The sequence below is a fragment of the Elephantulus edwardii genome, unplaced genomic scaffold (assembly GCF_000299155.1).
Source record: "Elephantulus edwardii isolate Elephantulus edwardi_28Jun2011 unplaced genomic scaffold, EleEdw1.0 scaffold00268, whole genome shotgun sequence".
NCBI classification, from domain to species: Eukaryota; Metazoa; Chordata; class Mammalia; order Macroscelidea; family Macroscelididae; genus Elephantulus; species Elephantulus edwardii.
Genome location: NW_006400018.1, coordinates 3,004,277 through 3,020,382, shown reverse-complemented (window position 1 = coordinate 3,020,382; position 16,106 = coordinate 3,004,277). Strand labels below are relative to the sequence as shown.

At 38.4% G+C, this 16,106-nt stretch overlaps 1 protein-coding gene across 1 annotated transcript in view; it reads right to left on the bottom strand.

The window, feature by feature from the left end:
• The window catches only part of LOC102843908 (membrane-spanning 4-domains subfamily A member 4A-like), a 51,381-nt gene that overhangs the window by 10,118 nt on the left and 25,157 nt on the right, over positions 1-16,106 (bottom strand). The window contains exons 2-4 of the mRNA XM_006899905.1: positions 5,332-5,467; positions 4,164-4,292; positions 102-158 (exon numbers count right to left, since the gene is read on the bottom strand). Coding sequence (XP_006899967.1) covers positions 102-158; positions 4,164-4,292; positions 5,332-5,467 — 322 coding nt within the window. The remainder of the gene's footprint in view (positions 1-101; positions 159-4,163; positions 4,293-5,331; positions 5,468-16,106) is intronic.

Sequence of the window (16,106 nt, the reverse complement as noted above, 5' to 3'; positions counted from 1 at the left end):
TAATTATCTCGCTTGTCTAAAAATAAAATATGAGACCATCAGGTATCATTAATTATTCCTGTTTTGATGCCAAAAAGAAAGAAAAGGAAAGCATTACTCACCAGACCTTTTGAAGTTCTATTTGCAGCTGCAATTGAAAAGGCACCTGATAGAATGAACTAAAAACGAAAAGAAACATAAAGGTAATAATTGAAGCAAATACTCGAAGTTATAATGTATTAGACCTTACCCTAAGTTAGATAGAAACACTGAACAGGCCAGTTATCTTTGAAGAAACACAAAACATTGTAAAGAATTCCCCTCTTCCTTGAGAAAGAAAAAATAAATTCTAAAAGAGGGAGTCACAGGAAAATTTATTTTTTCAAAAAGAAATTTATTTGTTTTTAAAAAATAGCTAACTGTAACAGAATCTAAATAATTCCAGAATAGTGAAATATAAAGACATTCCAAATTTCTGACACCAACTAACTGTAATACTGGTACCAAATTTGAACAAGATATTATATTATAAAAATAGAAAGAAACTAAGGACTAATCTATTTATATTTTACATATAAAATATAGCAGACATACTTTCAAATTCCTTTTTAGAAGATTAGAATGTACTAGTTAATTTTACTCCAACAACTGGGTAATTATTTACCTTTTATCCCAAATTGTAAATAAATAAGTCAAATAAGTAAGCTCCCTACCATAGACTATTCATCTATTTGCCTTGAAATTTTTCTTTCAAGACCTACCTAATAAAAAAGTTTAATAACTTTTAAATGCACATTTAATATCAAGACATGGGGATGATTCATGTAAACTAAATAACTTCTATCATATTAAATGGAATAAATCAGATATTCTTTTAAATGTACAATTTAAATATGGAAATAATGTTATAATTTATAAAATTAATAGGTGTAAGGAAAAATTCACATCTTGAATGCTACATACAGTGATGAGATACTTAATTTAATTGAACCTTACTTATTGGTAAATTATCAAGACTTGAATTTTCCATAACATGATATCTTAGTTTAAAGTCTTCATCGTGTCTAATAGGAAAACTCTAGACTTACATCATTAAAGTTAAATTCATTAAGAGATGACACTGTGTAAACCATTCTAAGTATGTTCACCAGTATAATTATGTAAAAATTGGAGCAAATGGCTAAAATTGATGTTACTTAAATGGGACTATGAGTTATATTAGAAATATCCAGAACTATGAAGTATTATAAATTATGAAGCACTATAAAACTATGAACATTCAATAAGGCGTCTTGTTGTTTTTGTGTGCCATAAAGTCAGAACTGACCCATAGCTGACCCTCCAGTGGGTTTTCAGAGGCAGTATTTGCACAGAAGGAGATTGCCCATCTTTCTCCTGAGGAACAGCTGGTAGATTTGAACCACATGCTTTTAAGATCGCAGTGCAGCTAATTATCACTAAGCCACCAGAGCTCCCTATAAGGCATTTAAAAATAACAATATAAATAAAAATTGTATCCTTGCCATCGAGTTGGAATTGATTCCGAGCTGCCCCTCCTGTGGGTTTTCAGAGATTGTAAATTACATGGGAGGAGAATAGCTATCTTTCTATTTCAGACCAGTCGGTGGATTTGAACTGCCTGCCCTTGACTTGGTAACACTCCTGACCTCCTAGGGAACCAGAGAGTGTGTATACACATTACTAATATATGTGGGTTTATGAGTTTGTGTGTTTGCACATCTGTTCATTTTTGGGTGCATTTTTGAAAGTAAGACTAAATAAAGTATTTCATTTACCACAGAAAACTTATACAGTAATTGAGATTGGAAAAACTTAAGAATGTAAAATGTCGATGCATTTAAAACTTCAAGAAACCTTAAACAAATAGACAAAGTTGGACATAACTGGATGAGATTCTGGTAAAGCACACACAAACTCTCATTGCCACTGAGTCTATTCTAATTTGGTATTCTATTCTGTAGAATAGATTGTCAAAAGACAAACAAATCTGTTTTAGAAGTACATTCAGGTTGCACTTAGAGTCAAGAGTAATGAAACTGTCTCACATACTGTGAGCACGTTGTCACGATGGGTCAATCACTGGGAAATTAGGAGGTCATCAGTGCCATCAAAGTGGAAAACCCTTAGTGAGATGGATTGACAGGTGAAGGGAAGATTGGGTTTAAGCAGAGGAGATTGTGAGGATGACATAAGATCAGGCAAGATTTTGTCCTCTTGTTCACAAACAAGGGTTCTGGCAGAGTCTGTTTGAAAGTACCTAACCTCAATAGCAACCTTTCATGGACTCCAGGGCTAGGTATACCTGGGTTTTTGGGTTATCAGAACAACACAGTAGGGACTATGCCACGGATTTTGTTTTAGGTGAAACTGAGTTGAGAACAACTCATAGCAACTCTGTGAACAAAAGATCTGAACCTGTTCAATCCTGCGTCATCCTCACACTTCCTGACACACAAGAGCCCCTTGCTGCAGTCACTGTGTTAATGCACCTGACGGCCACTAGAGCTTCTTAAATCCAGATCACAGAAAGAGTTTAATTATAGCTATTGGTATTAACATTATTAGGCTTACAAGGGATTCCTGTCTGCAAGGCAGCATGGACTATTTTTCATACTAGACACCTTTGCTGTAAATATGCAAACTCAGCCAACTGCTGCCAATTCTGGTTCACAGCAACCTGCCATCTGGTTTCCCAGGTTGCAAATCTTTATGGGAAGAGAGTGCCCATCTTTCTGTAGAATATTTAGTGGATTTGAACTTTACCTTTTCAGTTACCAGTCCACACATTACGGTCACACCACCAAGGCTTGTCGTAAACTGGTAAAGGGGGGCTAAACCAACTGTTTAATAAAGCTCTAACCCATCTCCCTCTCAACCCTGTAGAGGTAAATAAACAAAAGTCCTGGGATGTCTGACTCAATTCTCTGATTTTTAACATAGTTAGAATTTTCTTCTCCTCTTGTTAGAGGTAAAACTTATAGGTAAAACTTGATATTTTCTTTTTAGTTATACTCTGAATTTTCAGGGGGGTGGTGTGTGTGCACGCATGTTTTATTGGGAAACACTTTGTCTATTTTTTTTAATTCTTCCTCTTTCCCACTCTTGTTGTCTTCTAGTTGGAGCAGACTCACAGTAGACCTTCCCCCAGGTTTCTGAGGTTATAAATCACAAGGAAGGAGATCGCTCATCTTTTTTTTTGGACTTGCTGGTGGATTCGAACTATCAGAGAAGCGTTAGAGTGAGCAGCACTAATTGTGGTCTGAAAATTTCACTTTAATTTTGCTGATATGTGACCTCAAGCCTCCTCCTGTTCACAGCAACCATTTTTTTTGCTACCGTATGAAGCCCTGCTCTGTTCTGCACCATCCTTCCAGCCTCTGTGGTGTGTAAGCCCATTGTTGCTTTCACTGTATCAAACTATCTCATAATTAATTGTTCCTTCTTCTAATGACCCTCTTCTAAGCGTGATGCCCTTCTCCAAGAAGCAGCCCCTCCTGATAACATGTGTAAAGTTATTTTTTTAAAGTGGAACAAAATTAACATATTTGCCGACCTCATCCATTTGCTAATAATACCTGGTAGTCATGGGACCAGCTCTATGAATTATCTGCGTGACAGCTCTCTCATTTCCTTTTTCTCTCTATCAAAGTCATTTTATTCACTCTACCCCATGAGCTTCAAGGTGGAACGAACCCTCCCTAGACTTACTAGTGAGTCTTGATCAGCCCAAAGTAATAATCAAAATTCCACCATCATTTCCCATAGGTGGCTTAGAGACATGCATATAAAATATTTCTGAACACTGAACTATATCACACATTCCAACAGAGTCTACTAGGAGTCCTTGATGAGATCTTGGCAGCCAAGCAAAAGACCAACCTAGAAATGATTTATCACTGATCTCACGTTGAGATAGTTAATGCTATCGGTATATAAGCCACTCTGGGCTGAGCCTTTGTTTCCATGCTACTATAAAATGTTGTAACTCATGCAGATTAAATTGGCCCAGCTTTCTAGGAAAACCTTTATATTATTATGACCTATTGAAATTTTTTAAAAAAAAACCTGTATCAAAGGAGGTTAACTATACTTCTCAAGGTTATAGAAGTTTAAGTCAGAGTTAGGATACTACCTTTAATTATCTCAAGAGGTACTCTACTCACCATCACTGGCCCCCACACTGAGTACCCCATGTAGACTGAAACAGGATTTGGTCCATAAAATGTGAAGGAGACACACATCATTATTATTCCCAAAGAGAGGATCATTAATGCAGTCAATATCTGGACAACCTAGACATAATGGCAAAAGGAAAACCCTAATTATTCACCACAGAGATAGTGCCAACCCACCGCTGCTCCAACCACTGTGTTACCTTCATTTTCAATCTTTTGAAAGAGTCAGATGTGATACCTGATATTCTCTCTAAAATTACTTTTTTATGTAAAAAAAAACTGTGAATCTACTAACCTGCTAAAATTATCTCTGAGGGTATCTATCGTTGCTCTGGGAATTTCAAAGTTAAAAAAAGGGGGAAGACTATGCCCAGACCTAAGCCAAGGCACCTTCCCTGTACTCATGTTGTTACTGCTATGACAATTGTTGCTTTCCTTTGCCATGTCCCCAGAAAAAGGAGGCACTCCTGATAGAAGGGGAAAGGGTGTCTTCTAGCAAGAATTAGTGGCCTGAAGGAAAAAGAATCTATACAGAGACATGGAAGAGAAAAGATGACAGTTTTCAGGGGTCTGAGACCTGGGATAAAGCTACAGGCAAAACATTAGGGCACTTTTGAAGTCCAAACTTGAAGACAGTTGTCCCATGGCGTTAAAAAGCATTCAATGTCCACAATGACTTTTCCCAGTGCTTTGAAGTCTGAGCTAGAGATAACTTTTAGAATCACTGCCCTTCTACTAGTACTGACATGTCTTTCTTTACACCTTTCATCCCTTTCAGGAAAATCCAACCAAGGTTTCAGGGATAAATACAGAGGACATAATAGGTTTCATCATCCGCACAGCAGGTTAAGAAAATGACCTAGTGAGGGATACTAACCCTGTGGGACCACCATGTGTGAGGGAGGTCTGTGGAGGGGCATCAGCTAGTCCACACAACACCTTTTCTTTTTTCTTTTCTTCCATGCTAAAGTTGAATGCATTTATCAGGGGTTAGTAGTACGATGTGCTAGAAGGAATATTGTGCGATTTTTTTCCCCCCAAGTGATAGGTCAATCCAACTACTAATGTCCCAAAGACCAGCTGATGGGTGATTAGGATGGTAGAAGATGGGATTTGTCACCAGATCCGCTCAGTCCCAGACCTGCACTGGACTTACCCCAAGGACTTTAGGTTCCCCTCTCAAGAACTTCTCCTGCATCCCTTTCCACACGTAGGAGCGAAAAGATGCAGCCTGTTCCATCTGAGGTGCACCGGGACCAACCGGGAGGGTTGTCATGATAGCAGAGAAGGCACTACAAGAAAAAGAAAGAAAAGAAATCATTCAGAATGAGGTCCTGGAAAGGACAGGAGAGGAGCACATCGAGGTAGTCTCCTCTAGAAAATGACCTCTGGGCTTCATTCTGTCACTAAATTATAATAGACATTAGGACATTTTATAACATATAAAAGATATCATTTACTTCCAATACCTCAATTTTCTTTTGTTCTGGGAAGGAAAGAAGGAGAATATATACTGGTGAGATCGTAGATTCATTTTTATCTTTAAGTTTGTTTCAAGGATTATTCAAAAGAGCCAAGGTTGTTGTCAGGTTCCCCGCTCTTACGGAATAGACACAGGACTGAGTAAAGGCAGATGGAGGAACCCTCTTCTTTTTCTTGTAATTTCTGCTTTTCTCACTGTGTTAGTGAAATAGGTTACATATGATACACTACTGAGCAGGAGTCTTTACACTGAACATCTGAGCATCTGCTGGGTAGAACATAGATCTAGAAGATTATGGAGGAGAAGGAGAGAATAAATGAGGGCTTCTTATTGGCCTTAAATCTAATCTACAACCTCTACTCCAATTTCCCCAGGAGAACTGACTCTGTACTTAAATTCGAGTCCTATAATAAAGCCCATCATTTGCTGTTTATTTAACAACTTCTCCTAGAAAGGAAGAAAATTGCTTTTCACTTCCAACATTGGAAGATTTAAGAAAAATAAAAATAAAAAAAAAAAACCACCCCAAATCTGTAGTCTGCAGTCAGGAATCTCTCCAAATTATTGAGGAGCAATGATGTTAGTGTGAGGATTAAGGTGTATTCGATTCAGGCCATGGTCTTTTCAATCACTTACTATGCATCTGAAATCTGGACAGTGCTTAAGGATGACAGTAGAATAATTGATGCCTTTGAACTGTGGTATTGGAAAAGAGTACTGAATACCCCAGGGACTGCCAAAAGGATAAACATATACATCTTGGGGGAAAAAATGCAGCCAGAGTGCTCCTTGGAGGCAAAGATAATAGAAACTGTGTCTCATACGCTTTAGGTATGTTGCTAGGAGAGGCTAGTCATTGGAGAGGCTCATCATAGTCGGGAAGGTGGAGGAACAGCAAAGGAGATGAAGATCCTCAACCAGGTGGAATGACACAGTGATGGCAACAATGGGCTCAAGTGTGTCAGTTGATGAGGATGGCACAGGATGGGACAGGGTTCAGATCTGTTGTTCTTAGGGCCACTGTCAGTCATACTCTACTTGACAGCATTTATCAGCAACAACATAATCTTGCAAACATTTCTCTTTCAAAAATAATACAGGGGCACAATGAGAAGTATGTAGAGAGGATTACACCATGCCCCTACAATTCCTAATATAGAGTTGAAAATGCTAAAAGGAATGAACAGTGTAAGAGTTACAGAAGGCTCCAAGGGTCCTTTCTTAAGCATAATTAACTTAGCTGCTAATGTTCTAAAAACTGGGAAGGCATCCTTGATGTCTTCCTTAAACTTCCAATCAATCATGCGCTTCTGATCCTACCTTGCAACCCGTTTTCGATTCTGTACACTTCTCCCATCCCAACTAGCCACTATCCTACTTAGGAATATTTCCAGTCTCCTCTTGTTGTCCTACTCTTGGTGTAACTATTCTTGGACTGCCATTCTCCACTCTGGAGCCAGAACCATTGCTTGTTTGTTTATTTGTTTGTTTTCAGAGACATTGTTTTGAAAGGTTAGGTTTTATTGCTATCATTGTGTTGAGTTCTTTTTGGTGTTGCAGAGACATTGTTTTAAAAAGAAAATGCAATAGTGTCAAAATGTGCTGCCTTTGAGTCAAATAAAACTCAGAGTGATTCTACGGAGCAGAGTAGAATTGCTTCCATCGGGTTCCCAAAGTTCTAAATCTTTGCTAAGATTTACGGACTATCACATCTTTCTCCACAAAGCAGCTCCTGAATTTAATTTCCAACCTTTCAGTTAGTTGTTATGTCCTCAAGGCTTTTAACAAGAGTATTATTGCCTTCTTTGATCCTCTAATGACATTTCACCAGTTAGTACAAAGTTTACACCTGCAGGGTGATTGAGAAGAGGAGCTCTGCTACTTAGCCTACACCCATTACCTTGAGTCTCTCTCTTCCTTTGAATCTCTAGAGTTACTTTTCATTTCTTTCTTTCATTTTTCAAAGCCCTAAAGAAACGTGGCTTCATTAAGTTCCTGTCCATCAGCAGTCTCTTTCCTAGAGTGAGGCATTCTGACATGTTGAAATATTGCTGGAAACGTTTCACCGCTTCCACAGCTGTCCTGCAACTGCAGTAAAAAAACCCCACTCCAGCGCTGGTCTTCCTCATTTGCTGACAGCGTTACATATACTCTGCTTTCTCTCAGGCACCACCGCCCAGCTCCCTGACTTCTTCAAAATGGTGTGCTTGGCCTATGATGTCAACACAGTCTAAGAAATCTCTATTATTTCTTTCTTACACCATAGAAGCCAAAATTCTATCTTGTTTCTCTAATGAAAATGAAAATGAACCACTTCTCCATCTCTCAACCATATCTTCATACCAAGGATTTAGGAATTGTTTGCTCTCTCCTTATCAAATACCTCTGTTGGTCTTTTTCTATAATTAGTATCTCTGCAGTAAGACTTTGAACTTCTGCTAAGATAGAGCTACTATATCAAAATAACACTTTCCTTTGTTATATAAGTGACTCTTACGGTCTTGCTACAGTTCTGTGATAGTAAAGGTCACTTTTCAGTCACTCACTCAGGGCTCACGCTCTGTTTACTCAAGAACCTCTGATCTGGAGTTCATTCACCTGCCTAGGAAACCCTATGGGGCTGTTCTATTGTATAGGGTCACTAGGAGTCAGGACCAATTCAACAGCCTATAAAAGCAGCAAGCAGCAGGCTGCACCCATGTAATCTCCCTGGTAAGATTGATTTGACGGTAACCAGCAACAACAAACTTTCACACCACAGAAATCATTTGTTAGTTGCCCAGAGAGGGAAATTTGCCACGGACAAAAATGTATCTTTGTTTTTCGGGGCTCAGCTACAGTACAGTCAACCACCAAGGGCAGCAACAGAGAGTATTGGACACATATGAGGCACATCCTTTCCAGAACAGGAAAGAATTCAAACACTAGTTGTATCACATTTTCTTCTGACATATTTTGAGTCATTCACGATCACGGTGCCTTCTATAAACTCCCCTTCCCACAATACAAAAGTGGAGAAAATGGAAAAAAATAAGACTCTCCTTTTACTGGTTCCAAAGTCCTGTAGGTCATCACCACCCCTGGGCTTTTGCTTCCTTGTTTTTGCTTAATCACCATCCTTCTCATGGATCACGGTTGCCAAAAAAGAATTATGAGAACATTTAGCCAAAAGGATAGCTTCTCCTCTTTGTAAATTTGATAAAATAAACTAAAGTTATCTAAGGAGACCTGAATATGCCAAGCCGTTATATGGTGATAACTGTGATGTAGAAACAGTGACCCGGGGCAGGAAAAGGCTCAGGCTACAAGTCAAAAAGATTGAGTTCCACTTGTAATGTTTTTATTGACTTGTGTGATTCTGGACAAGTTCGAGACTCTGGATATTTTCTTTCTCTGGTTTTCATTTACCTCATCCAAGGAAAGAAAGGATGAGTTGGTCACAATTATTACCTCCACTTGTCCTTCTGATCTGAAGAACGAGATGCTTTCCTTTATTAGAAGACTTCTTCAAGAGCAACTTCCATTTAGGGTTGGATGTCCAAATATGAGACAGTCGCCAGGGGACATAATAATGTGGGTCCAGCTCTACCTCAGGGACTGTCTAAACGTATAACTCTGGGAAGTCTGGCTCTAGCCCACATCCTCAAATTCTACCTGTAACAAACTTTTCCTAAATTGGAATTATAAAAGGATAGGTCCAATGGTGATTCATTTTTTAAAACATAATACAGGGAAATGATTGTATAAAACACAACTGTTCATTCATAAAGAACAGTGTATATAAACTTTGTAAGCAAACTAATATAAAAAGGGGAAAATGTCAAATGTCAGCCATACTAAACAACAACAAAAATTCTATCTGAAATTGATCATAGATATGAAAGTAAAACCTCAAATCATACAATTTATAGAAGAAAATATTTGGAAAATTTAGAGAATTACTTACATAGAGCAAAGAAACCATCAATAATATTAGAAAAAAAATTGGTAGGGTAGAGAATAAAATGACTATAGAGGGAATGAAATATTAATTAAACATTCAGCTTTCTGATAGGCTAGGGACTTAGAGGAAAAACTGCAAACTAAAACAATCTCATCCAGCACCCAGCTCAGCCTGTATGAACCTTTTTTAACCTCTTCAACAAAGATCACTTCCAAAACGCCCTAAAGTATCTTTAAAGAGCAATTGAACCATCTCAGTCTAGAATCACAGGACGTGGCTTTATCCTCCCTCCCTCCCTCCATTTCCAAGAACCCCAGGGTCACCAAATAGAAAACCACCAGCCCAGACACCTAGGAAGGCAGGGCCCTGCACTCACCTTTCTTGACACTGGGGTGCCTGCTGTGTTTCTGGAAGAGACTTTGAGAAATTACTTTCTGGTTCTGCTGCACAGATATAACCACTTTCCCCAACCCAACACCTTACTCAGTTTTAGGTCTGCATTCTTCTTCTAACAGTTATTCTAAATCTTAAAGGCTGAGAATTTCTGAGAAGAACAAGTACTTCCTTTTTTTTAGATGTCGGAAGTGCTAACTGATTTTGTGTCCTCAGTGTGGGTGTGGATATCTGTTGTGAATTTGCTGAGTAGGTCGTGGCTGCCCATGCCTGCAGTGTTTTATACAAAATCATAATGGCTACTATTGTGGACAAAAATGTTTGTACATTTACTGTGCATCAGACCCTGCTCTACAACTTTCATACATGCACAGTGACTTAATGAATGACATCTAGAATGCATTTAAAAAGCTCTTTTCACAAGTTTACATGCCTCCTGTATAACTCAAGGCACCAAAGAACAAATTCAATATCATTGATTTCACCCACAAGCAAGATTCTGCTGAAGATTATTTTAAAAATGACTAGAACAGCACACCAACAGAGAACTGCCAGAAGTCCAGGCTGGATTTAGAAGGGGTTGTGGTACTAGGGATATTGTAGCTAATGTTAAATGGATCTTAGCTGAAAGCAGGGAATACCAGAGAAATGTCTATCTGTGTTTCATTGATTATGCAATAATCATAACAAATTGTGCTGACTCTGAGAAGAATGGAAATCCCAGGACACCTGATCGTGCTAATGCGAAACCTATACTTGGACCAAGAGGCAGTCTTCAGAACAGAGCAAGGAAACACTGCATGGTTCAAAATTAGGAAGGATGTACACCAGGGATGTGTCTTATCTCCATACCTTTTCAACCTATATGCAGAACAGATTATCCGAGAGGCTGGGCTCTATGAGGAGAAGTGTGGCGTCAGGATTGGTGGAAGATCCATCAACAGTGTTATGCAGATGACACAACCCTGCTTGCTGAAACTGAAGAGTACCTGAAGCACTTGCTGCAGAGGGTCAAACATTGCAACCTTCAATATGGATTGAGGCTCAATATTAAGAAGATGAAGATTCTCATCACTGAGCCAATTGGCAGCATCAGGATGAATGGTGAAGAGATTGAGATTATTAACAGCTTTGGTTTGCTTGATTCCACAGTCATCACTCTTGGAAACCAGCAGCCAGGAAATTAAAAGACATATTGCGATGGTAAATTCTGTTGTTAGGGACCTCTCCAAAGTACTGGAGAGCAATCGTTTCTCTCTGGAGACTAAGGTGTGCCTAATACAGGCCATGGTCTTTGCAATTGGTTGTTATGCAGCAAAGAGTTGTACAATGACTAGGGAGGATAGAAGGATAATTCATGCCTTTGAGTTGTGGTGCTAGAGAAGAGTATTGAATGTACTATGGACTGCTAAGAAGACAAACAGGTTCATCCTGAAGAGGGTTAAACCAGGCTGATCCTTGCAGGCAAGGATTCTGAGGCTTTGTCTGACATACCTGGGACATGTTGCCAGAAGGGACCAGTCCTTATAGAGGGACATCATGCTTGGGAGGGTAGAGGGACAGCGCAGGACAGGAAGACCCTATACGAGGTGGATTGATTCAGTGACTGTGGTAATAGGGGTGGGTGTGTCAGAGACAGTGAGATTGGCACAGGACAGAGCAGGGTGTAGGGCTGTTGTACATAGGGTCGTTATGAGTTACAAGCGACTCGACGGCACATAACCACCACCACCACAACAACAAAAGCAAAGCTCATCACTATATAGATAATTATAATATCTTATTTACATGAAATTCTTAAAATGATATCCATGTCACAGCTACACTCCAAGTTCCTCCACTGAACGATTTATCATCATACAGCAGAAAATTAAGTGACTGCCAGCAATTAACATAGTGCCTTTCTAAATCAAGGTAGTAGTTTCTAGCATAAAAGGCTGAACTTTGACTTCTTGTTATGATATCGAGCCATAGCTGACCCTCCAGTGGGTTTTCAGAGGCAGTAAAATTGCACGGGAGAAGATCACCCATCCTTCTTCTGTGGAGCAGCTGGTGGAGTCAAATCTTGTGCCTTTGAATTAGATGATCACTTCTGACAATGTATTATATGGTTGAAGATTTTTTATTTTTAAAACAAAAAATAGCACTTCATATGAAGATTATAGCGTGATTGTTCTTTTCTCCATACCTATTCAATCTGTACAGTAAGTAATTTGAGAAGCTAGACTTTAAGAAGAAGAATATGGCATCAGGATAGAAGGAAGAGTCATCAGCAACCTGTGTTATACAGATGACACAGCTTTCCTTGCTTAAAGTGAGGAGATATTGATTAGTTTCTTTCATAGCAGTATGTAGTATATTGTATACGCTTCACTATCACCAATGAGATAGAAGCCATTATTATGTCTATTTTCCAGGAGAAACTGAAGCTCAGAGATGTTTACTCTGCCAGGGTGTTGTTTTTATTATATGCGGTCAAGTTGAGTACAACTCATAGTGACCCTATGAACAACAAATCTAAACCATGTTCTCACACTACCCTTATCATCTCTTGATACCATTGACTGGATAAGAGAGGAGCGCAGGAAGGAACAGGATGATTTTAATTTCTAAATAACCTCTAGGCTTCTGAGTTCACACTGAGGACGAGGAAAATTAAAATAAATTCACAAGAACCAAAATACAACCTTGAGTGTATCCCAACTGAATTGAAAAATCATTGCAAGAATAAATTTGGTACACTGAACACTAATTCTAGATGAATTGTGGCATAATAGCAAAGACGTTATCCATGAAGAACGCAAACAGTAATTATAAAGACAGAGTAGAAAGAAGAGACTAAAATGGATGTCAGGAGAGACTCTGAAACTCATACCAGGATGAAAATAAGCCTGAACAAGGGAAAGAAATTCCAAAGTAAGAGAGTTGAATAGCAGATCTGAACAAACAACTTGAGAAGACAAAGAACAGTGTTATAACGAAATGTGTAAAGTGCTGAAGTAAGAAAACCAAAAGAGAAACATGGTATTTCTCAAGTGTAAAAGACTAAAGAACAAAGTCAGGCTTCAAGTTGTAATACTGAAGAATTCAATGGGCAAAATATTGAATGATGCAGGAAGCATCAAAAGAAAATGGAAAGAACACACACACATACAATTGGTTGACACAGATCCATTTCAGGAAGCAGCAAATATTTTTCCTTACTCCAGTACTTCCTCTAAGTATTGGAGTAAGTAAGAAGTCCAAGTTGAACTGAACACAGGCCTTGACAAAAATAAGGGCCCAATAATTTGTGGAATATCAATTGAGATGTTTCAGGAAACAGATGCAACCCTGGACATGCTCATCAGTCGATGCCAAGAAATTTGGAAGATAGCTATATAGCAAAGTGATTCAAAGAGATCTATATTTATTTCCATCTTGAAGAAAGGCAATCATACAGAATGTCAAAATTATTGAATAAAAGTCCAGCTTCTCATATGGTTTCCTCAGCATACAGATTGAATAGGTATGGAAAGATAAATTGGCCCTGACACACACATTTCCCAATTTTAAACCATGCAGTGTTTCCTTGATCTGTTCACACAACAGCTTCTTAGTCTAGGTATAGGTTTTATATAACCACAATTAAATATTCTGGAATTCCCATCCTTCTCAATGTTGCTATTATTTGCTATGATCCACACAGCCAAATTCCTTTTTATAGTAAATAAAATGCAAGTAGACATTCTTCTGATATTTTTCTGCTTTCAGCCAGGATCCATATGACATCAGCAATAATATCCCTGGTGCCATGGACTCTTCTAAACCCAACCTGAACTTCTGGCAGTTCTGTCAATGCACTGTTAAAACCATTTTTTTTATGATCTTCAGTAGTATTTTACCTGTTTTTGTTGTTATGTGCCATCGAGTCGCTTGCCACTCATAGAGACCCTATGTACAAGAGCTCTACACTCCGTTCTATCCTGTGCCAACCTCACATGTCTCAAACACATTCATTCCCACCACTCCAGTCACAGAATTGATCCATCTCATCAAAGGTCTTCCTTTTCTTCGCCGCCCCTCCACTCTACCAAACATGATGCCTGCATGTGATATTAATGATATTGTTCAATAATCCACATTCTGTTGGATCACCTTTCTAGGAAATGGTAACAAATATGAATCTCTTTCAGTTTGTCAGCCAGGCAATTGTCTTCCAAATTTCTTAGCATACTGGTGAGTATGTCTAGGGCTGCATCTGTTACTTGGAACATGTCAGTTGGCATTCCATCAATTCCCAGCGGCTTTTTTTTTTTTTTTTGCCAATGAGTTCCATGAAGATTAAACTTCTTCCTTCATCACCATTGGCTCTTTGTCATATTCTTCTTCTTGAAATATCTCATGTTGACCAATTCGTTTTTGGAGAGTGTCTTCACGTATTCTCTCCACCTTGTTTTGATCCTTATATCATTCCAGATTTATCCCATATTGTCTCTCAGTACTGAAACATGAGGATTGAATATGTTTTTCAGTTCTTTCAGTTTGAGAAATTCCAGATGAGTTCATCCTTTTTTTTTATTCTCCAACCACAGCTCTTTGTAAATTATGTATAATAATTTGCTTTGTTTTCTTGAGCTGCCCTTTGAAATCTTCTGCTTATTTCTCTTACTTTTGCATCTCTTCCCTTTGTTTGGATTTTTTATTTTCTAGTGTAATTTTCAAAGTCTCTTCTGACATCCATTTTGGTCTTTCCTCTCTCCTGTTTTTGTAACAATCTTTTTCTCTGTTCATGAATTCAATCTTTTATGTCATCCTTCATTCTTTATTGTTCAGTGGCTCAAACCTGTTCTTGAGATGATTTTTAGATTCAGATGGGATAGATTTAAGGTTGCCTTTTGCTCTTGTGTGACTTGCTTTCATTTTCTTCATCTTTAATTTGAACTTGCACATGAGTCTGTTATACAATCAGTATCTGGCCTGGTTTTGAGTGCTGGTACCAAAAAGAATTGAATGACACGGAAAAATTTCAGGAAACAACATATGATCAAGAGGCAATGGTGATGAAGGAGGAATTTCAAGCTGCTCTAAAGTAATTGGCAAGAAAAGGGGGCCCAGGGATTGGTGAAATAGCAACTGATATATTTCAACAAGCAGATGTTGCCCTGGCATGCTCACCAGATTATGCCAAGAAAACTGAAGGACAACTACACGGCTAACTGACTGGAAGAGAACGTTGTTGATATATTTATTACCATTCCTATATTTATTACCGTTAAAAAAGTGATCTGACGGAGTGTGGAAATTATGGAACCATATCATTAATATCACACATAAGCAAAACCCTGCTGAAGATTTTTAAAAATCTACTGAAACAGGACATTCACAAAGAACTACCAGAAATACAAAATGAGTTTAGAAGAGGCAATGGCACCAGGGACATTATCACCAATGTCAGATGGATCTTGGCTGAAAGTAGAGAGTACCAGAGGATTTTCTATCTGTGTTACATTGATTATGCAAAGATATTTGACCATGTGGATCACAACAAATTGTGGCTAACTTTGAGAAAAATGGGAATCCCAAAACACTTGATTGTGTTCATGTGAAACCTATACTTGGAGCAGGAAAAGAGCTAGGAAGCACTGCATTGTTCAAAATCAGAAAAGGAGTGTGTCAGGGATGCATCCTGTCTCCATACCTTTTCAATCTATATGGAGGCAGGACATTATGAGGAAGAATGTGGCATTAAGATTGGAGGAAGGCTCATCAACAATCTGCATTATGCAGATGATACAACCTTGCTTGCCAAAACTGAGGCGGACATACAGCATTTACTGCAGAAGGTTAGGAACTGTAGTCTTCAATATGAATTGAAGTTCAATATAAAACACACACAGAGACTCGCAACGATGAGCCAAATGGTAGCACCATGATAGACGGAAAAGAGATTGAGGTTTTTAGCAATTTCAGTTTGCTTGGTTCTTTTTTTTTTTTTAATTTTATTAGTTTCAATGAACATTCACAGGGATTCTGGGCTTTCACTCCTTCATTGCTGCACCATTCTCTCCACCCTCCTCCCCAGTTTGTTCTTCTTCCCCGCCATCTGAATGTCTGTTTTAATTGTCCAATT